Here is a 22184-nt window from a genome sequence, read left to right on the forward strand (position 1 = left end):
CCCGACCCACCAGTGTGGGGCTAAGTTGGCCCTGTACCCATGGCCATGGTGAGATGGGCAGACCGTCCAGGGCCGCTGCATGGGGAAGCGTGCAGCTGGTCCTTCAGGGGGAGATGGGGCCGTGTTACTAACAAACGAACACTGACAATTCAGAACTGTTTACGTGACCCACGAGTGTGTCCCAGGGCGTGGCGTGGTCAGTAAATGCGTGTGCAGGCCGCGTCGGCAGGCTGCCTGCGTGGGGCTCGGACAGGCAGGACGACGGCTGCAGGATGTTCTGCCTGCAGCTTGGGTGCACGTGTCCATTGGGCACCACCACCTAGGGCAGGGGAGGGCAGTACACACCCCAAGGCCACGCCACTGCCCGACAAAAGGAAGGGGCAGCCACGCCCCCTGCCCCCTGTGGGCAGGAGGCTGTGAGCCACAGATCCAGACCCCTGGGGATGCAGCTCCCGGGAGGCCGTCTTGCTGGCCCGTCACCACTGCTCGGCCACACAGCTGCCCACCGTGGGAGCGAGGACTGCTCAGCGAGGGGCCCCCTTCCTCCTGGGCTCCAGCCCGGCCGGCCATTCCTCTCGAGCCTGTGCGTGCTGCGTCCCAGCCCTGTGGGCCGCCGCGGTGGCTGCCAGGTCGATCTGGGCGTAGCGGCCACCACTGGCCCCTGAAAGCAGCCCCAGGTGAGTGGGCCTGAGTGACCCTGGGGAGCCCACTCCTGCAGAAGCCTCGGCCTGCACAGGGGGCTGGGGGTCTGCCTGTGCAGCCCACCCAGCAGGACCTGAGGGGAGGTCCTGGGTGGGGCTGTGGCCCCCAACGTGTCCACCCCCGTGGGCTGTGCGGGACCCACCTCGGACACCCACACCGGCCTCTGGGAGCCCCAGGCCCAGGTAGTGCAGCTGCGTCCTGGGGGAGGGGCTGGCAGGGATGTTCGCGTAGGTGTAGGTGGGTGCCTCAACGCTGGGCCTCTCAGGCCCCCGGGCTCCTGTGAGGATGGGGCCATGAGTCTCCGGGGGTGAGTGGGAGCCCCGCTGACCCCCAGGACCGAGCAGCAAGCACTCCCCACCCACCCCCTCCTGCTCGCACCTCCACTTCTACAGTGCCTGGGGGCCGCCTCAGTTTCCCCGGCTGCCTCTGTCTACCCTGAGATGCCGCCCTTCCCCGCTGCCACGGGCAACCCCCTGGGCCCGCACTCTTGTGCCTTCAGCCCTGCTGCCGGCCACCGACCACGATCACCCCTCCCAGCCACTCTCATTAGGTCCCCAGGGTCCTGCCCCTCCCAGGCAGGACACCCCGACCCTGTCCGTGCCCCGGCCCTGCCCACTGGTGCGCTGTCACTCCACCTACTCCAGGTTTTGGAGACCACTGGCCTAAGTGCAGGGCCACCCTCGTCACAGTGTGTCCCCTTGTCAATGTTCCCCAACAGGTCAACTCCCCAGGAACTGCTCAGTGGGGTTCAGGGTGGGACCCTGCAGCAGGTGCCCACCAACCCCTGGCTGAGGACAGGACCCTGGCAAAGGGGACCAGGCGCCAGTCCCAGCATCGCCCCCCTCCTGCCCTCAGGGACTCTCGGGAGCTCGCAGCCCTCTCCAGCACAGGTTTCCTGGCTGGGCTGTCACCCCGGCCACTGTGACCCCCGCCTCCCTACCCCGCCTCTGCGCAGGGGCTGGTCCCAAAGCCGAGCGTACCTGAAGGTGCTGGGAGCCCAGGAGGTGAGGCCGCTGCTCCCTAGACCAGAGAGAGCTTGGTCAGCGGGCCATCCATCTGGCCCCCTGCACCTTGCTGAGGGCCGGGGCCCCGTACCGTGTGCCCCAGCACTCACGCCTGTCCCTGAGCCCTGCCCTGCTGGACCCAGCCTGGGGGAGGACTTGGGAACACGGCCACCCACCAGGCCTGGCCCGAGCTCTAAGGGGTTTTGCTGGCTCGCAGCCGGGCCACCTGCTGCGCTGGGACAGGCAAGGCTGCGGCGCACGCTCCCTGGGCACCAGCATGGCCTGACCGGGGGGCATCTCCCAGGTCCTGAGAGAACCCAGGAAGGGACTTCAGTGGCCTCAGAGCAGGGGGCACTGGTGCCAGCAATTGGGGTGGAGCGAGGGACAGTGGCCCATGGCCGGCACCTGCACTGGCCCCAGGGCCCAGGCACTGCCAGACTCCGGATGAGTGCCCCACCCCAGGCCTGGGCCGGCCTGCTGAGCTGCTCGTACCCGCCACCTGTTCGAGGGGACCTCCATGTGCCCTGGGGCCTTGGCCAGGGCAGGCTGACCTTCAACACCCAGGATGAGAGGCCAGTGCCCTTCGGGAGCCAGGCCCTTGCACACCGGCCCCCCAGCCCTGAGTTCTCAGGGCTCCCCTGCCCTCAGAGCTCCCCCACCCCCAGACGGCGCCCACTCCTGGAGCCAGCCCCACAGGTGCGGGGCACCACAGGGGTGAGCAGACGCAAGGCCACCGTGTCTGTCTCCCTGGGGGCAGGACGTGCAGGCCTGTGGGGAGAGTCTGCCCGCTCAGGCTACGCCCAGCCCCACGCTTGGCAGGAGGCTTCAGGGCACCTGAAGGACACCCCACACGAGAGGCCATGGCCTCTAGGAGCCCTCAACAGTCTGCAGTGGCCAGTTCTGTGGAGGGCCCCTCCCTACCCAGACGAGGCCTGGAGGTCCACAGCCCGGCCCCGCCCACCAGGTCCTAGGGGCCGCCTTTTGCCTTGGGGGTGGGAGGCTCTGGTCACCCAGCTCCAGACTTGCCTGAGTCGACCCTCCCACCTCAGCCCCCAGACGGCCCCTCCCTAGAGTCCGGGCCATCTGCCTGGTCCGCGGGGTGGGGCCAGTGGAAGGCACGGCTCCGCCCTCCCTGGCAAGTCACTCAACTCAGTTGGTTCTGGTGGGAGGAACGCCTTTCCACTCTCCCGGCCTTCCAGGGTCACCACCCCCACTCTGCCCCAGCTCTCAGCCCTGTCTGTTCCCTGTGAGGCTGGCCAGACCCCTCCAGGTGGAGGCGGTGATGGCCGTGTGTATGACACAGACTCACTAACAGGCCTGTGTGGGGCACTGGCTTTTGTCACCTAGGTGGGCCCTCTCCATGGGCCCATCTGCAGGAGAGGAAACTGAGGCTCAGATTGGTGGTGTGACTTGCTAGGGGCACCCAGACCGCAGGTGGGCCCCAGCAGCCCCCAAGCCTGCCTTTCGCACTGGCAGTGATGCAGGGCTCACCCATGGGCTGCCAACAGGGCACCGGGATGGGGCACAGCCCCCAGGGCATGCAGGGAAGACTGAGGGGTCCCTGGAGCCTCGCCACCTGCGGGGTGGACGGCGGAGAGGGCTGCCTGGCTCCGAGCCAGCACCCTCACGGGCCCAGAGCAAGTGTCCACCGCACCTGGACACTGGAAGCCACCTGCCTGTGCCCCAGGGGCCACCAAGGACCTCACCGTGGTCCCCAGGGAACACTCAGGAACACGCCACCTGTGCATACATCACACGGACCACACCTGCGTGCATGCACTGGACACGCCACACAGCACACATGCACACACACACACACACATGCACGTCCTCAAGGTCACCAGCACACGCCATCTGCAGCCCACCGCTGTCGTCACCCCGCACACCGAGGCTTTAGGCCGGCCAGCCAGGCCCGGCCTCACACGGGACTTCAGTCTCGTCCCACAGGGAGGGCTGGGCGACGGGCCACACGGAAAAGGACAAGATGATAAGAAAAGAATATTTTATTTCTGGTCTAAGGATTTATTACAAATGGTCAGATCTTAATGGTGTGAAAACCACGAACGCCTTCAGGCAGCAGTGGAGGAACAAATCGGGACAGTAACGGGGCAAAGCCACCCAGAGTCCAGAGCCGACAGACACCGGCCACGCCGCTCACGCCGCCTCTGAGATGCCAGCACGGACACACAGCACCAGGCCCCGCGGCGGCACTCCATGCAGGCGAGCAGGCAGGCCACGGAGGGCGCTGGCGGGGGTCTGGGGACCACGGAGGTTCCTGGGGCCCTGCAGGCGCGAAGGGCCGGCCCCAAGCGGGCCGGGCACCCTCTGCTTCTGACCCCCAACCTTCCAGCCCTCTTGCAGCTGGGCCTCCTGCCTCACCGGCCCCTCCCGGGAAAAGGATGCGTGGGCTGAGCCGGGAGGGCATTCCCCGGGTCACGAGACCCAACCCCACAAATCCCTGGGCCTCCTGAGCCTCAGTTTCCTCTCCACAGGACAGGCCGGTGGGTGTGGGTCGAGGAGGATGGACGGACAAGCAGTCCCCCATCCTACACACGGAGCCGCACAGGATGGTCCGTCTTGGCTCACAGCCCCCCGGACACGGAGGCCTGGAGCTGCTGCAGAGGGACTTAATGTCTAGGGGCGGCAAGGCTGCGGGGCTGCGGGGCCTCGGGGGCAGGACCTGGGCTGAGGGGGAAGGGTCACCAGGCCACAAGCAGATGGTGGGCTGGGCGGGGAGGAGCCTATGGGTCCTGAGGGTCCCAGCGGGGACCCATGGGTCAGGTTTCCATGCACCTGGCACCTGATCCTGGGCCGGGGGCTCTGCAGACCATCTGCCTGCCCAGAGGCTCCACCTAACAGGAGGCGCTTCCAGCTGCACCCAAGTCCATCCCCCCAGATCCTTCCAGTCCACTGGCCACCCCAGTGCCCTCTCTGCAGGCTCCACTCCCCAGAGGACTGGCCTCCAGGGGTCGCCCCGCTGCCCCCCACTAAGCCTCACTGTTGCTGGTGTCAACAAACGCCCCTCTGCAGGGCTTGTGCCCCTTCTCACCCATAAGGAGGGGTGCACCTACCCTCAGGGAGGGGGGGTTACCTTGAGCCCTCCGCAGGCCGGACACGTGGAAAAGAAGGCCGGAGGGGGCCCCATGCTGGGGCCACCTGCTTCCCAGGGTGCACGGGCGGCCTCACTGCCTGGGGCCTCCGCCTCCTGTCCCCGCTGCCTCGCACCAGAGGGACAGCCCAAGGGCATCTGGCCGCCGGGGTCCCCAGCTGCACTGCCGTCGGGGCCACCCTGGGCAGCGGAAGTCTGGTCCCTGGGGGCCGGGCGAAGGCTGCGGGGCGTGTCGTAGTGGGGCCGCAGGCCGCGGGGCACCTGGTACTCCGTGGTCCCCGGCGGGCAGGCGCAGAGGCTGGGCTCGGGCACCCCCGCGGCCTGCGGCAGGCTGAGCTGCGAGCCGAGCTCCTCGCCAGCACGCCACATGTCCAGGCTGCTCCCAGCGCAGGACGAGAAGCTGCCGGAGCAGGAGGAGCGACTGCCCGTGGCGATGCCACTGTCCCAGGAGCTCTGGCGGCCCGCCTCCCGCAGCTGCCCGGGCCTGGGTGGCTCGGGGGGTGGCCGCGAGGCCCCCGGCACGGCCTCCCCCAGGGCCGGGGCCCCTGCCGGACCTGGCCCCTCCTGTGACGTGCTGGCTGAGGACGAGGACTGCTCTGGCCACGAGGCGAGCCGGCTGCTGGCACTGACGTCCGAGTGGCTGGCTTCTGACGATGAGCTGGACAGGCTTCGGTCGTCCCCTGGGGTGGACAGGGGTGCTGAGGCTGCGGGGGCCCCGGGGTGGGGAGAAGGCACTGAGGCTGCGGGGCCCCCGGGTGGGGAGGGCCCAGGGGGCTGACATCCAGCTTGTCTCCCATCTCCATTCCCCCCAGCCCAGGCCAGAGCCAGCACTGAACTGCACCCTGGGCCTTTGTGTCTCGGCCCCCATGGAGAGCCCACTCCGGGGCGGCGGCCTCAATTCGGTGGGTGGGAAGACCCCCGTCCCTCCTGCCCTGCCCGGACCAGCACCTAGTGTTCCTGGCTCCGCCCGTCCGGGAACAACGAGTAAGCAGGATAGAGAGGACTGAGTGAACGAAGGCCTGGAGGGCAGCCCCCACCCCCACCCTGAGCCCCGCCCCCACCGCCTGCCAGGCCCCACCTCCGCTGCCGGACCGGCCGAGGTGGGAGAGGAGGCTCAGCCGCTTCTCCAGCTGCAGCGCTTCCAGGGCTTCCTGGGCCACTCGCTCCTCCGCGGCGGCGGGTCCCCCGGGGCTGAGGTCTGCAGCAGAGCGGAATCACAAGAGGCAGCCCCAGCCCTATCCTGGCAGCCCCTCAGCTACAGCCCCGTGCTCCCTGAGATGTCACGGCGAGCCCAGCACTGTAGGGCCACCCTGGTGCGTCCCCAACCCACAGCAGAGCCGCAGGCATGCCCCCCCCCCGCCCCGCCCCCCAGGAGCCTATTGTCCGAACCCTGTGCCTGTGCCACACTGGGTTGTAAGGAGGGACAGCGCCAGCAGAGGGCGCTGCCATGCCAGGCAGCAGAGCTGGGCTGGAGGCTACGGCCCCGCCGCTGGAAGACAGCCCCCGGCCACAGGCAGGGAAGGGGACGAGACACACCCCCAGCAGTCCTGTCCCACCCAAGCCCACAGTCCCTGTGACCTCAGACTCGCCCCCCATGCCAGTCTGGGGGCCAGAGCTGCTCAGAAGGTCTGCAGGAGCCCTGCCCGGGGCTGCGGTCGCTGGCTGACCCCCACCCAGCTGACCCCTTCTGATTGGCACAACCGTCCCAACCAGAAGTGGTGGCCTGGGTGTCCCAACAGCTCAGGCCTGTGGAGGAAGGCCGGTGTCCCCGAGAGCCCAGCGGGGCAGACACTGAGGGACCCCTGCTAGGCCACTCTCCCCACGCACCTGGGAGAAGCGGCCGCAGCCCGAAGGGGCCCTTGGTCGGGGAGATGCCCCGAACGATGCAGTCGAACAGGAAGCTGATCTGCTCGCCCTCTGCTGAGGACAGGAAGAAGACGCCGGCCCCTGCAGGGGATAGCCTGTCAGCCTGGCCCAAGCACGAGAGCAGCAGGCTCCCCACAAGCCCCTCCCATCTCCGAGTTCACTTAGGGACAGGAAGCAGGGCAGCCCAGGGTGGGCCCACCCTCCCGGGAGGGTGGCAGTGAAACGGTCACCCTGCCGGGGGACCCCACACCCACTTTTGGTGCCCAGGGCTGTTGAGAGTGCTGACTATGGTGGTGCTGAGACAGTGGCCAGGACACCTGCCCTGCAAAGCAGCCACCTTGCGGAGGCCAGCCAGTGTCCCCGTCCCCGGTGTTTTCAGGTGGGAAACAAGCCCCAGGGTCAGGGTGCAAACTGAGGTCACGGCCTGGGACCCCCACCCCGGAGGAGGGGCTCAGGCAGTGGGCACCTGCGGTTGCACACCGAGGGGAGCCAGGGCAGAGGACAGGCCTGGTGATTCGGCCGGATGCCCCACCACCCTGCCTCTGGGCCCTCGGCCCTGCCAGGGTGAATGAAATCCCTCACGGAGCATGAATGGGGACACCGGGTCACGTGGGGCTGGACCGGCGGCGCGGCCTCCCCACCCAGGAATGCCTTCAGCTCTTGCCCTCGGCCTGGTGCCCAGAGAAAGGCATGTGCTCGCTGGGGGACGGTCCCCGCGCACCGTGGGGCAGGCATGGGATGGGACGCTCCACGCCAGAGCCTCTGCTGCCACCAGGGTCTCCACCCTCTCAAATCCAGGGGGCTGCCTCCCCCCACCACCCCGATAACACCACTGTGCCCCTCAGTAGCACCCCAGATGCAAGAGCAGTGCACACCCTTTGGTGGGTGGAGCTTCAGCCACGTAACACCCCCCAAACGCTGACCCAACTGCTATAGAGATGAAGAAATTGGGGCCCAGAGAGGGGCCCTGAAGGGACTTCAGCTGGGACCCCCAGCAGGGACACCCAAGAGGCCTGGTGGGCGGCCCTCCTCGCCAGGGTGCGCTGGCAGAGCACTGTCCCCCCTCGGCCAGACAGGGGAAGGTCTGTCACACTGGCCACCACCCCACACGCAGCGCCTGGCCAGCCGCAGCTCTGCCCCGCCCTCACAGAGCCAGGCCTCTAACCCCAGCTCCCAGGCACCTGGCAGAGGCCTGGGCACAGGCAGTCCCTCGACTATAAAAAACCACATTACGAGGGGACTGGAGCCGGCGGCATTCCACAGGGGCGTCTGCTGAGCGTCACGCTCCTGACGATGTGGCGGTTGGTGAGGTTTGGGGACACAGCCACAGCGCCCACCCCAGCTGACAGAAGCTCCCTGGGGAGGGCATCTGGCTCCAGACGGGCAAGTCTGGGTGGCTCTCTGCCTCATTTTCCTCATCTGTAAAATGGGGGTGAGGCACAGAGCTCATGGGGCTGGCACAAGCACCCTGAGCCCCAGTAATGTGGGACCCCCACAGGACTTGTCCCATCCTGTCTCTCCCTGGCCGGTCGCCCTGTGCAACTTTGGTCTCCAGACCCAGAGCACAAACCTCAGAGCGCAGGCGTGAGGCCAACTACCACCCACCGGAAAGGGGCCGTCGGGCCTGTTTCCTGCTGCTTTTCCCAGCTTCCTGCTCCTCAGCCTCCCCCACCCACCGGGGTCCCTGCACCAGCATGGGTCTCAGTCCATGCCAGCAGGTCCCTCCGCCAGCCCTGCTCACCAGCCACCTCGAGGCCTCCGAGGACTGAAGGCCTCGTGCCCCAGCCCTGCACCCAGGGCCTGGCCCAGAAAGCCACCGATCACTCCCTTCCCTTTCCCTGAGTTCCTGGGTCAGGGACAGGGCTTCAGCTTTTGGACTACAGCGTCTAGAAGAGACACCAGAGGGCTCTTCTCGGCAGGACAGACTGCACTCGAAGCTCAGAGGGAGCCCAGCTCTCCCCGGGACTTCACCGTGCGCTCGCTTCAAAGCCCACTGAGCCCTGGCTGGTGTGGCTCAGTGGGCTGCGTGCTGGCCTTCCAACCAAAGGGTTGTGGGTTCGATTCCCAGTCAGGGCACGTGCCTGGGTTGCAGGCCAGTTCCCAGCAGGGGACTCATGAGAGGCAACCATACATTGATAGCTCTCTCCTTCTCTCCTTCCCTTCCTCTCTAAAAATAAATAAATAAAGTCTTAAAACAAACAAACAAAAAAACCCAGCCCTGGCTGGTGTAGCTCAGTGGATTGAGTGGGGGCCTGCAAACCAGAGGATCCTGGTCCGATTCCCAGTCAGGGCACATGCCTGGGTTGTAGGCCAGTTCCCAGCAGGAGACCCATGAGAGGCAACCATACATTGATGTTTCTCTCCCTCTCTCCTTCCCTTCCCCTCTAAAGATAAGTTTTTAAAATAAATAAATTAAATTAAAATTAAAACAAACAAAACAACTGTGCGCACTCGGAAAAGGAGCCAGAAGTGAACTCGGAAATCTCGGAGAACTACCCAGCGGGCCCTACCGCGTAACCCCTGGGGCAAACACAGCAGGTATCCAAGAAAGCCGGTGCCCGGCAGCGTGCAGCCGGGCGCGCCACAGCCCAGTCCTCAAGTGCATTGGCTCCGCCCGGAGGAATGAGGTAGGGCCCAGGCGCCAGAGCCCAGCAGACCCCGTGCATCCCGGCGCAGGAGAGCGCGCAGCCCCTGAGCTAACTCCTCGCCCTCTTGGTCCCCACTGGAGGCCGCCGCAGCAAGGGAGGCAGGGTCGAGGTTGCCCTGGCAGGGCAGCTCAGCCTCCATCTCCACCGCGAATGAGGATGCGCTCGAGGGCGGGGCAATGACCCCAGACTGCCGGGGGTCCTCAGCTGAACGGAGATGGGGTGCACAGGGTGGGCCCAGGGACTGGCCCCCACCCGGCCCCACCTGTGTCAGCCAGGCTGTGTGCGCATCTCGACTGGAGAGCAGGGCAGCGGGGCGCGGCAGTGGCTCCCGTGGGCGGCCGGGCCTCACGCCCTGTCGGAGCTCGCCTCCTCCCGCCCTCCAGCCCTGGGTGTCGGGTGTGCACAGGCCAGGACCCGGGCGCCCAAGGGAGTCCTTTGGTCCTCGCACATGGACACGTGTCAACGAACGTCCTCACATATACATTTATTCTTTGGGGTTTTTTTTCATGAAACAGGAACTCGAGCGGCTCTGAGGCCTGACCGGTGACCCCGATGCAGGGCCGAAATTGGGAATAGAAGCCTGGCTCCGAGACCCCGGCGGCGGCAGGGGGGGGGGGGGGGGGCTTCCACACAGCTTCCTGCCCGGGCCCCGCCCCTTGCCCTCCCCTTGCTGGAAGCCCTTGCCCCCAAGGGGGAGCACCGAGATCTGGACTCGAACCCAGCACCCGTTTTGAGAGACAGCTCCCACGCCATGTCCCAGGACGGGTGCGCTGGGGCGGAGGTCGTGCAGGGACATGGGAGCGCCTGTGCCCGGGGTTCCCGCAGCCGTGTACTTACAGTACCCACACCTGGTCCCGCCTTCAAAGATGAACCCGTTCGGCACGGCCCCGTAGCGCCGGAGGTCGGACAGCTTCCACTGGCCCGTGACGACAGGAGGGACGTCTCGGGCCACCACGAGGATATCATTGCAGAGGTGGAGGGTGGCAGGGCCGCTCTCCAGCTTGGTGCCTGGGGCCACTGTCACATGGAACCTGTGCACTGAAAGCCAGGCAGGGCGAGAGGGCCCTGTCACCGGGCCTCCGGGCCGGGAAGAGAGGGCACCGGGCCACCCGGGCCCCAGTGGCTGCTCCCACTGCACCTGTGCCTCAAGGGCAGGCTGGTCCGCAGAGGGGCTGCCCGGGCCAGGCCTCGCCTCCCCGCAGCTGGATGAGACCAAGAGCAGCCTGCACGGGGTCCCTGTGCTTAGAGTACCTCCCCTCAGAAACGGCCACTGCGGCAGCTGCCTGTATGGGTCTCACAGACGGGGAAACTGAGGCTCAGGGAGGCCCAGCTCACAACCAGCTGCTGAGCATCTGGGGTCCGTCTCACAGTCCGGCCCAGCTACAGGGGTGCTCTGGAAACCATGGATCCCCCCACCCGTCAGGGGTCTCTCTGGGGCCCAGCGCAACCCACTTGCTCCTGGAGGCCAAGCCCCAGTCTTGCAGCCCCTACAAGGAAGCCACTGTGACCTGTGTCCCAGATGGCCCCACCTCGGAGAGCACACCTGGGGTGACTGGCCCCCAGAGTGGGAGCAGCCATCCTTCCTGACCCCCCATCTCCAACCCGCCCCCTCCTCAGAGCCCCAAGGCTTGAAGGTGGCAGCGCACAGAGACCCCACCCCAGCCCATGACACAAAAAGGGGTCATGCCTCTGAGCCTGTCGAGCTGGCAGGAACCCCCAACGGGAGACCCTTCCCATGTCCTCTCGCCAGGCCTCTGCAGAGCCCCCACCCTCAGCGCCCCCGCCTGGGGGCTCCGGGGGGCAGGGGGCTGCCGTTCCCAGCGGGACGGGGTGAAGGCAGCGAGGCCGCACCCCCTGCCTCCCCTCCGTGGCCCCCGACACTGCAGCAGCTGCTCCTGGCCCTGGCCCCGGGGCTCGATGGCCAGATGAGGGAGCAATGCAGTGCTTGGGACGGTCCCACTGTTCAGATGCCCCTGCCCTGGGGTTGAAGGCCCTTGTTCTAACTGATGGGTGGACTTGGGCCTGGGAAAAGTTGTCCTCCCAGTGTTCCCCCCACCCCCACCCAGCCTCGAGCAGGCCTCGGGCCAAGCCAGGAGGCCGAGCAGACACGGTGACTCGGTCGGTGGCCTGGAGTCGGGTCACGGCCTCTGCAGCCCCCTGTGGGTGGGGCCCCGGGACACCCCCCCCCAGGCCCGCGCCTGGCGCCACTCACCCTCGCCCAGCGCGCAGCGGATCCGGGCGTCCCAGGCGCACATGGCCTCGCGGCTGTCGAAGCCCAGCATGACCGCCTGTGGCAGGCAGACGAGGGCCAGCGTGTGGGCCAGGCCCTCGTAGGGCAGCCCCGGCTCCAGGCCGCAGATGTGCTCCAGCGTCTGGCTGCGGCGCTCCGGCAGGCCCCGGGCGCGCTCCGGCTGGTCCTTGTAGACCAGCATCAGCAGGCAGTCTGGGGGCGCGGGCCGGACAGGTGCGGGCCATCAGGGGCACAGGCCAGCTCGACTGCCGCCCGGAGCCCCAGAACCCCCGCCCCAGAGTCCTGGGTTCGAGGGGCGGCCCCGAGCACATCACCCAGCCACTCTGAGCCTCCATCTCCTCAAGCACAGAATGTCACCCCAACCCTGCATGGCCCACGAAGACAGAGAGCCCCAAACACTTCGGGGCTGGCCTGCTCCCTGCCGGCGTGTCACCGGGCCCCACCCTTCGGCCCAGGAGGTCACACTAGCAGGGTGTGTGGTGAGTGGCTCAGGGGGTGCTCAGGGCCTGCCCAGGGCCTGGCCCCCATCCCCCCAGACCTCTGGGTCTCCATTCCAGGGGCTGCTGCTGGGTCCACACATGCCCCTGTCTCTTCCATGGCTGCAGGGTCTCTGTCATTCTCACCACCAGCAGAGCAATCAGCTGCTTGGTGGGCCAGGGGTGTGTTCCCAACACACTTCCCCTGGGTTCGTGTGGCCCTGGCAAATCCTGCTGGGAGCACAGCCCCTGTCCCAGGCCCAGTCCGCGGTGAGGGCGCAGTGTCGGGGCTGACGGGACGCACGGAGGAGTGGGACGCCACGGGAAAGCTCAGGACACCGGTCCCCACAGGCCCTGGGGGCCACAGCTGCCAGCACTGTCCCTTCTCCATCACCTCGGGCAGTAAATGGACCCTATTTTTAAAAGCCATTCTGGGGGCGCTTTTTAGTGCAAAGCTGCTCTAGGACCTGGTAGCGGGGAAAAGGAAATTTTCAGTCAGGGGCCAGAGACCTGCAGGGAAGAGGGCGCTGCTTGAGGACCCCGGGGGCCTGGGAACACAGGGTGGCACCTCCCCCAGGAAGCCCTGTGGGACTGGCCCCTGGGCAGGCCCCCCTGGGCAGGGTGGAGGCCACGCCGCCCAGCTTTGGGGCTCCTCTCCTGACCCGGCAGACACACACTGGGCCCCGAGAGGGACTGGCCGCCCTGCTCACAGCAGTGGCCTGGAGCCGAAGGGCACAGGTGGCTGCAGCCTGGTCGGGGCTTGGGGGAACGGAGTGTCCATGGGGCCTGCGGGAGGGCGGCAAGGGCCTGGGGTCATCAAGGAGAAAGGAGGCCCAGATGACAATGGTGAGAAGTGGCAGGGAGACCCTTGGGCGGTGAGCACTCTCATGCACACACCCACACCAGGCTCCAGCTGTGCTGCCCTCGGCTCTGGAGCCTCTGCTGTCCGTTTGCAGAGTGGGCATGCCCTCCCCCGCGGTCGAGGCGCTGAGCTAGCCCGCCTGGCACCCAATGCCACACCACAGTGAGCACGCTGGGGCCAGCAGGGAGCCTTGGCCAGCACCTGGGGGGCAGCCTTGGGTCCCTGACCCCAGGAAGGATGCAGCTTGACCACTTGTTACCACCCCCCAGGCTCGGCCTGCCCCAGCCCTGCAGGGAGGGAGGGAAGAAAGGAGAATGTCCTGCATAGGGTCCCACACTCTCTGAGGCCCGCAGGAAGACCCCCTTGCTGGGCCCCTTGGGGCCCCCACTTCTGGCTCTGCCCCACAGCCCCCCACCACCACCCTAACTCTGCTCATGGGCAGCCTGGAACCTGGGGGACACAGCCAGGCAGTCAGACTCTGCAGTGGGATGACAGAGGAGAAGCCTTGGGGAAGCATGACTTGGGCAGTGGAGACAGGCACTGGTAACCAGGAGGGGCTGTGCCTCGGGGCAGGGTCAGAGACAGACTTGGATGTTCACCTTCTGGGGGACTCGAGGAGCCAGCCTGGCAGGGAACAGCACTGTGCTAGTGGGAACAGCCAGTGCAAAGGCCCAGGGGCTGGGGACCCGAGGGCTGGGCTGGCATAGGGGGAGGGAGAGTGGTCCCAGGTCAGGAGTTCAGGTCAGGTGTGCCTGGGGTTCCACCCAGAGCCTCATCCCATTGCGCCAGAGTGCCCGGGGCTCTGAGCAAAGGGGCCTGGCCTGGCTGCGTTCAGAGAAGGGCCAGGGACACAGGTAACGGTGGAGGCTGCAGCTTCCTGCGGCAGTCAGGGAAGAGGGGCTGGTGGCCCAGGCCAGCCTGCAGTCGCCTCGGCAACGCAGAGGGAGCCTGGCCCACGGACCTGCCAGGTGGGAGGAGTGAGGGACGAGGGAGGAGGGAAAGGAGGAGGGAGGGGATGCTGGAGCCGGGGGGAGGTGGGGCAGGGTTGGGGTGCTGCCCTGACGCGTGAGCCTGNGCCAGGGACACTGGTAACGGTGGAGGCTGCAGCTTCCTGCGGCAGTCAGGGAAGAGGGGCTGGTGGCCCAGGCCAGCCTGCAGTCGCCTCGGCAACGCAGAGGGAGCCTGGCCCACGGACCTGCCAGGTGGGAGGAGTGAGGGACGAGGGAGGAGGGAAAGGAGGAGGGAGGGGATGCTGGAGCCGGGGGGAGGGGGGGCAGGGTAGGGGTGCTGCCCTGACCTGTGAGCCTGAGCCGCCTGCAGGGCACTGGGCGGCTTGAGCAGCAGCTGGATGTAAAAATAACCAGGGAGTCATGAGCACTTGAAGGCGCTCACAACCGGCTGTGTGGGGGGCGCACCTCTGGGCTCCCTGTGGGGGAGGAGCCGTGAGAACGGGCGGCCGGCTGGGGATGGAGACTCACAGCCACGTGGACGCAGCAGAGCCCAGGGCAGAGGCAGCATCGCCCAGGGCAGAGGCAGGAGGCAGCACCTGGCTTCGGCCCTAAGAGGTCACAGTGACCTTGAGGCGGTGTCTGGAGGAGAGTGGCTGGCAGGAGCCTGAGGGGGCCCTGCAGATGATGAAGTGGGGGGCCAGGGTGGGGCGGCCCCAAGCAACTGGGGGTGGGGGACCTCAGGCCAGTGTGCAGTGCCTCGGGCTGTAGCCAGAGAGTGTCCACTTGTCGGACGTCCAGGCTGTTCACAGGGTGTGCATGGGGTACATGGAGGGCCAGGTGGTCAGCGGGGGCCTATAGGGTCTGGGTGCCTGGCCCACCTACCCCTCACCCACCGCCCATCCACCATGGGCCTGCCAAGCAGTGGTGCAGGGCTCACAGGGCATGGGGACAGAGCTGAGAGCTCCAATTCCCAGGCCCCTTGTGCAAGGGCTCTACTGGGACAAGAGGGGCCACCACCCACACGCTGTCTGTAGGCTGCCTGCCCCACCCGGAACCCAGACACCCACTCCCACAGGACCCAGGTAATGCAAAGCCAGGAGGCACCACCTGGGAGGAGACCCTGCCCATCACCACCCAGGACCCCTGTCCTTTAGGGACACGCCCAGCTCAGCAAAGCTGCCGGCCACCTGGGGAGGGGCAGGTTGCGAGGACTGGGATGTTGCGGACAGTGGGTGGGCTCCCAGCGCCTCACCCAGAAAGTCCCAACCCTGCCAGGCTGCTTGCAGGGCGATGCTGTTCTGGGGGTCCCACCCTGAGCACGGGACAGATGCTCAAGCAGGGGCTGGCCCTCTAGCCTGTCCCGGAGCAGCAGGGGGTTGGGGCAAAAAGCAAGGCCCCAGCTGTTCTTGGGCTTCTGCGTGTCAGCCCTCTGCCCATAAGAACCCACAAGCCCCCCCAGCCCCAGGACTCAGGGTCCCCCAGGGGCTTTTCTGAGCAGAAAGAAGCCCTGGGAACCCCTGAATGTCCTGGGCTGGGGAGTGGCCCCGGACGCCTCATCCGGCTGGGCCGACGTGATGCTCCCTGCCCCCAGGGGAGGCCTCAAACCCGGAGGCACAGAGAGGCTGCCCAGGGTCACCAGACCTGGGCCGGGACCTGGGACCGGACCAAACAGGAACGCTTTGTCCAGGACAGATGCCAAGACCCCCAAGGACACACGCCCGCGGAAGCGTCACCAGTGTTGGTGACGGCATTTCTCTCACTAAAGGTGTTTCCCTTCCTCCCGCCGACTCCGCCCAACTCCAGGAGGCACTCCCTCCCAGTGGCAGTGAGGTCACCAAGTGACAAGGTGCCCTTCCACCCGCTGCACCCCTGGTGCCTCCGAACTGTCCCTGTGGGCCCTCCCAAGAACACGAGAGGCAGGGTGCAGCCTTAAATCTCTGCCTCCGGTCACGCCCCTGCAGGCTACCCACAGTCCTCATGCCCTGACTGTGGATGGGCTCCGAGTGGACATCACCCCGGAGGGGACAGAGTGGGCCCTCCGCTCCCCCAGCCCCCACCCTCCCCTGCCCTGGTGGCTGTGCGCAGGCAAGGCCCTGCCTGAGGGTCCCACCCTCTCCCCTCCAGCAGCGCCCCTCAGACCCAGCCCAGCACCCTGGGGAGAGGCCCTGCCTCAGAGGCTGGCATGCCACCCTGCTGCCCCTGCCGTCTCTGCTGCTCCTGAGCAGGTGGGCAGTCCTGGGCCACATAGCGGGTTCCGCGGCGCTGGCACCCACTGTTCCCTCTGCCATGCCCCCCGAGGGGCAGACCTCACCTCGCAGCCCACTCTCCAAAATGGAGGAGATGGAATCCATCACTCGGCGGAAATCACCCTGCTCCCCAAAGGGACAAAGGCCAACGCTGGGCTGTTCCTCCAGGAGGACACCCATCCTGGAGGTCCACACGGGCCCCAGCTCCCTGGGGCCCCACCACACAACACGCAGAACGCAGCCAGCCTTGCTCCGGCCACCCAGGCTGGGCTCTTCACTGGCACCGTGGGCCTCTACCTCCGGAGCCTGCCCTCAGCCTGGCCACTGCCTCTCATCCCCTTTCTGCCAGAGGCCCTCCGTCTCCCCAACCCCCGGCCCCTCAACTAGGCCTCCCTAGACTCCCCAGGACAGGGCGCCAGCCTGTGGGGGGCTGGGCCTGAATCACAGAGGTGGGCTTGGGATGAGGCAGGGAGTGTGTGTCTGCAGCCGGAAGCAGGTCCTTGCATCTCCACCACAGGGCTCGAGGTGTAGGCTCAGCAGGAGGAACCAGGAGGGGACCCCAGAGGAGAACAGGGAGGGCACCTCCACCCCCTCTCTGGGAGAGGGTGGCCACCCAGCCTCCTGGGAGGCTCTTGGGCAGGCCCACGCGTGGGAGGCAGCTGGAACCCACACCCCCGCATCCCGAAGGACCCCTGGGGCCTGGGCCTGCTCCAGGGCACCTGTCTCCTGGAGCAGCTGCAGCCGCCCAGCGCCCAGCCTCCCAACTGAGCCCGGGCCCTGGGGGAGGAGAAAGATGCTCAGCCTCGGGCTCCCGGGCTGGTGGGGCCACTCTCGCCTCCGCCCCACACAAGGCTGACTTCGTTTTTCTCAGGCACAGAAGCAGCCCAGCTCCTACCCGAAACCGGCCTCTGCTCCACCTGGGGAAGGTGGCAGGGCAGCCGGCCCCCTCCCCCCACCCCGCCCCGCCCCGCTAGCACCGCCCGGTCCAACGCTCACTCCAGGAGTGAGTCCCGGCGCCGCTCAGCACCCCAGGAGCACCGGGGTAACTTTCTGGTCCCTGCGCAGGACGGGAGCGGCCCAGGCTCCTGCGCTCGCGCCCCTCTGGCCCCTTCTGCCCTTCTGCAACCGCGGTTCCCGCCCTGGGCGTCGGTCCGCGACACAGCCCTGTCCCCGGCCTGCGGGAGGGTCCCGGCGTCCCGGCAGTCGGAGGCCGAGGCCCGACCGCTCTCCGGTTACATCCCCGGCGCTGCCGGCTATTTCGGGCGCGCTGGCGGCGCTCCGGCCCGCGCAGCGCAGGAGGCCACCCGCGCCCTCTCCCCCGCGCCCCACGCCGGTCCCGGCCGGGCTCCGGCCCGCGCCCTGCTCACCTGCCACCGGCGACGGCTTTCGCAGCACCAGCCACCTACTCTTCCACTGCGGGGACAGAGGGGCCGTGAGCGACCGCCCGCGCCCCGCGCCCACCCCGCGCCCGCCGCGCGCCCCCACCTTCTTGCCGTCCCGCAGCTTGACCTGGCCTTCCACCAGCGCCGCCTCGGTCATCTTCTGTCATGGTTCCGGCGCGCCCGCCGAGCCTCTGCCCGCCGCCCCGCGGCCGCCCCAGCCCAGGGTCACTTTCAAAATAGCTCCGGGAGGGCCCTGGGCTGGGCCAGCGAGGGCGGGCCGCGGGCGGGGCGTCCCGCGACGTGGGTGCGCTTCCCGCCGCCACGCGCGCAGCCGGCGTCCCAGACCGGGCGTCCCAGACCGTCTGACCGTCCCTCGGTCCACGGAGCGCCCCCGGCGCCAGCCGCAGCCACGAGGGGCCCAAGGCCGGCTCCGCCTCTCAAGGCTTCCGTTTGTTTTCCACACGCGAAGCAAACAGCCCAACAGAAAAGTTCGCTCTGGTGTCAATGTCTCCAGTTTGAACGTTTGTCTGCAACCAACCTCGCCTCACCCTCTGGCACCTGCCCCCCTCCACCCCCACCCCGCGGCTCCCACCGCCCAGATGCCAACAGACTGACTTGGGGAGGACTCTACTCCCAGCCCTCCTCTTCACCCCCCCCACCCGGGGCCGCCCCACTGCCCAGGCAGGGTGATGGAGGGGGTACCGTCCTGCCCCTGCAGCTCGGGGCCCCATGCAGGCTTCCACTGCTGGGACCAGGACTCACTCACCGCACACACAGCGCCCCGGGCCCCGTGTCTGGCCTCCTCCAGCCCAGCTGGGCACTGTCCCCCCAAAGCTGGACCCTGCCTCCTGGGCAGCAATGGCCCTGAGGAGCTGTGCGCTCTGAGACCCACGGGGCGGCCCCTTCGCAGTGGAGTGCAGGGGGGGCTCTGAGAGTTTGTGTTTCCCCCCCCCCGCCCCACCCTGCAGCTCTGCTCAGATGCCCTGGTTCTCCAGGCCCCCAGGTGGTCTGGGGCCTCGCAGGGCTATACCTGGAACGTCCATCAGCCCCCATCTCTAAGATGTCCAAGAGCATCCAAGTAGGTAGACTGCGCAGAGTGGGGGCAGCACCCCAGAAAAGCTGTGAGAGGCAATGTGGCCCCCTGGAGGCCCTCCTCTGGGGGCCTCCATCCTGGTGGGGAGAAGAGGGAGGCGATAAAGTGTACTGTTCACCCGAACTCCGCAGGCAGGAAGCCTGCCTCTCCTGGGGTGTGCGTGGGTCTTCGCAATGTTGGGCCCTCGGGGCCGTGTCCTGCCACGCACGGAGGAGGGGAGTGGCACTCAGGCCACGGGCGTCAGCTCTCACCACCAGGGCGGACTTGCCTGGGCAGAGCCCGGGTTGGAGTGGGAGCCGGGAGCTGGGTGGCAGCTCAGCAGCCACCGTGCTGGGCTCAGAGGGCCAGGGCCATCGTGCCCACCGTCCCTGGGGGATGGCAGAGGGCAGGTCCCTGGTAGGTCACAGCTTGATTCTGATGCCCTGGGATGTCTTGCTGGGGCCTAATGCAGAGCAGGGTCACACCGAGCCAGGAAGCGGCTCTGTCCCCTGTGCACAGCCTCCCACCCTGCGTTATCGGTCTGACCCCCAGCTGCTCCCACAGAGCGGCTGCCCAGCCATAGGGGCCCATTCATGCTGCCCACATGTGCAGGCCCCAGAGGCTGGCCTGGGACAGCCGGCATGAGGCTGGGTGGCAGCTGGGGGCTGCGGCCTCCAGCACGCCCCCCGCATCCACCACCCAGGCGCCTGGTGCCTGGCCGACCCTGCCAGGAGGGGCGCCGCCTGCTGCATTCCTGAGGGCTGGCCCTGACCCAGGCTCCCGCCGCGCCTGGCAGCTGCACCTCCTCCAGAACTGGCCCCGGAGAAGTTGGGCTACAATGGGGAGGGACAGCTCCCCTCCCCGCCCACGGCCGCCAGGGCTGCCAAAAGGCAAGGCGAGCTTCCTGCCTGGCTCCCCCTGCAGACGCTCCTGCCTGCTGCTCCTAGGCTCCTGCTCTAGACCCAGCGTTGTCAGCCCACACCACGCCCGTGTTGAAGCCGGACCCTTCTAGTGATGGGGTCAGGAGGCGGGGCCTTTGGAAGGTGGTCAGACCATGAGGGCGGAGCCCCCATGATGGATCAGCGACCTTTTGAGTAGAGACGTGTGAGGACGTGGCCAGAAGCCGGCCATCGGCACACCTGGGGGAGAACCCTCCCAGACCCCGGTCCCTGACTTCCGGCCTCCAGGACTGTGAGGGACGAGTGTCTGTTGTTTGGCTGCCTGTCCTTGGTCCTTTGGCGTAGCAGCTGCAGCCACAGTGGTCCCCCGAACCGTTATGGCCAGAGGTGCTGGTTGCAAGTGGTAGAAACGCACTCTGGCCACGGACACAGTTAGGAATTTGCTGGAAGGAGGTCAGCCCTGTATCACCACACGGATGGACTCCACAGCCAGGAGCATGGCTGCCACCTCCCAAGAAGCCGTGGGGTCACAGCTGTTCCACTGACCGACTACATGGCCGAGGGACACCATCACCACTGCCAGACTTGAGGCCACAGGACACTGTCACCCTGCAGTTGCAGGACCTGGCGCCAGACCCACACCTGCCACTCACCTCCCACAGGCCCTGGAGGCTCAGCTTCTGCTTCCAGCCTGACGGCACCACAGGGCCCAGAGCCGGGCCTTGCAGCTCATAGCTGTGCGAGAGGCTGGCTGGGGCGGGGCGAGCTGCCCAGCCCATATTTCCAGGCACACGGTATGGCTGGGAAAGCATGTGCTGCCTGACACGCCTAGGACCATGCCCTGTCCGTGTCCACCCATGGCTGGGGGTGTGTGGGTGGAAGTGGTGGCCCAGCCACACAGTGTCCCCTCCAAAATTCAGACATTGAAACAGTGACCCCCGTGTGACTGTATGGAGAGGGGTCTTTGAGGAGGTGATTAAGGTTACTTGGGGTCAAAGGGCAGAGCCCTGATCCCACGGACCGCGGCCTCCCTAGTATGGGCAGAGGCAGCAGGGGAAGGCCACGGGGGACACAGTGGAAAGGCGCCCTCTGTGAGCCTCTGACCGGAACCAGCCCACGGGCTCCTCAACCTTGGACTTCAGCCTCGGGATCGGAGAAGAATGGCTGCCTGTCGCCAAGGCCCCATCTGTGCTCTCCGGGTGGCCCGAACTGACCGGGACGGCGTGTGGCATACTCCTCGGGGAAACAGCTGCGGACCCCCTTCCCCACACCCGGTCCTTAGAACGTGCCAGGACACCTCTTCCCATGAAAGGTGGAGTCTTGCTGCCTTGGGATTTGGCTTTGCAGATGCTCTCGAGCACTCGTTCTGTCAGAGCCCGGGCTCCGCCATGTGAATAAGCCCAGGCAGGCTGGCCAGTCCCCCCACGGCTCCAGCCAACAGCCGGCCGGCCCCCAGGCACAAGACAGCCAAGGGCCTCCTGACCACCCGGCACGTGAAGGAGCGGGCCCAGCCGAAGTTCAGGTTACCAATTCACCACTGTGAGCCAGAGGTACAGCTGTGCTTAAGCTGCCCTGAGTTTTGAGGCTGTCTTCGGCACAGGAAACAGGTGCTGACACGGACCACCCTGGGTCGGACGACGGCCTCGGGGGCCAGGCCCCGGGCCCCCGTGGGAAGGGCAGCAGCAAAGGCCTATGCCGAGCAGACCAGCCGGCTGGGAGCGCAGGGAGGGGTGTGCATCCGCACACACCCCGAGCCACGCATCGCAGCACAGCGCAGACACAGACCTCAGCGGCCTCGTCCGAGAGATGAGGCTGTTTTTGGAAGAACAGGCAGATCTGCAGCCGGCCCCTTGGCCTAAGCAGCAGAGGCCAGGAGGCCGTGGGACGTCCTCCATGTGCGGGCAGAGGACGAGCAGAGGCACCGGGATTAAGCGACAGGAGGACACTGTGAACGTCAGGAAAGTGTGAGAATTCAGATAGATTCCTGAAGGCATCACTTCCTGTCACGGGCCCAGGAAGAACTGGGACCCTCGCCTGGGGCCATGACGACTCGGACTTCGGTCAGGAAGTGTCATCCTGTGGAGGAACCACGGGCCCGGCCACTTCACAGGGACTCGGGCCGAGCTTTCGCAGAACAGGCTGTGCCTGTGCAGAGTCCTTCCAGCCCGGTGGGGGAGGGAACGCTCCCGAGCCCCTGCTGGGTGGGGTGGCTGTGGTGACAGCCATCTGCAGACTCAAGGACAGAGAGCGACAGGCCAGCCTCACTCAGAAACATGAACATAAAGTCCTGAACAGACGGTAAGCCTGAAAACGCTTGTAAGAATAATAAGGCAGGTGTCAGTGGCCAGGGCCCTGGCAGGCTGACCCCCCAACCACCCCCCGGGGCACCTCCTCTAGACCCAACAGTGAGGGGGTGGGCTGCGAGCTGCCCGAGGGGAGCCAGTTCCGGTGTGGGATGAGCAGTGCCTGCGGTGAAGGGGTTTGTGTGCCTGGCTGCTGGGCCACTGACAGAAGCCCCGTGGACTGGGGACTGTGACCACAGGTGCTAAGGGCCGGCCCCCTCCGCCAGCCCCCCGAGAGCCCCAGGAGAACCCAGGGAGCACAGGAGAAAATCGACACAGCCGTGAGCTCCACCTCTGGGGGCGTGCTGAATCTGGGGGGGCGAACAGTAGACACCCAGCTCGCACTCCTACTCAGCACAGCTTGCTCAGGAAGGC

At 67.1% G+C, this 22184-nt stretch overlaps 1 protein-coding gene across 2 annotated transcripts; it reads right to left on the minus strand.

The window, feature by feature from the left end:
* Positions 1 to 286: 286 nt before the first annotated feature.
* On the minus strand, positions 287 to 17778 carry DOK7 (docking protein 7). Of its 2 annotated transcripts, XM_037046558.1 has the most exons (11): positions 17600 to 17778; positions 17482 to 17527; positions 11542 to 11772; positions 10167 to 10367; positions 6643 to 6762; positions 5894 to 6013; positions 4798 to 5495; positions 1683 to 1722; positions 1614 to 1621; positions 845 to 1001; positions 287 to 661 (listed from the first exon to the last, which is right to left on the minus strand). In XM_037046558.1, the coding sequence occupies exons 1-11, from the start codon at positions 17651 to 17653 to the stop codon at positions 525 to 527; spliced, it is 1812 nt and encodes a 603-aa protein (XP_036902453.1). In that variant the 5' UTR covers positions 17654 to 17778; the 3' UTR covers positions 287 to 524. The 2 variants fall into 2 exon arrangements, with proteins under 2 accessions (XP_036902453.1, XP_036902443.1); XM_037046548.1 differs by lacking the exons at positions 287 to 661; positions 845 to 1001; positions 1614 to 1621; positions 1683 to 1722 and having other exon boundaries at positions 3692 to 5495; positions 17624 to 17773.
* Positions 17779 to 22184: the final 4406 nt, after the last annotated feature.

This window comes from Sturnira hondurensis, unplaced genomic scaffold (assembly GCF_014824575.4).
Source record: "Sturnira hondurensis isolate 20B ecotype Veracruz unplaced genomic scaffold, ASM1482457v3 Scaffold0000780, whole genome shotgun sequence".
In the NCBI taxonomy this organism is placed as follows: Eukaryota; Metazoa; Chordata; class Mammalia; order Chiroptera; family Phyllostomidae; genus Sturnira; species Sturnira hondurensis.

Bases quoted from the DNA above. Each gene is read 5' to 3' on its own strand.
- DOK7 (XM_037046558.1), bottom strand. From the start codon at position 17,653: ATGACCGAGGCGGCGCTGGTGGAAGGCCAGGTCAAGCTGCGGGACGGC. The intron at 1,723-4,797 runs GTAACCCCCCCT...TCTCTGGTCTAG, and splicing joins CGGCCTGCGGAGGGCTCAAG to GGAGCAGCGGCCTCACCTCC. The intron at 662-844 runs GTGGGTCCCGCA...GGCTGCTTTCAG, and splicing joins GGCCGGTGTGGGTGTCCGAG to GGGCCAGTGGTGGCCGCTAC.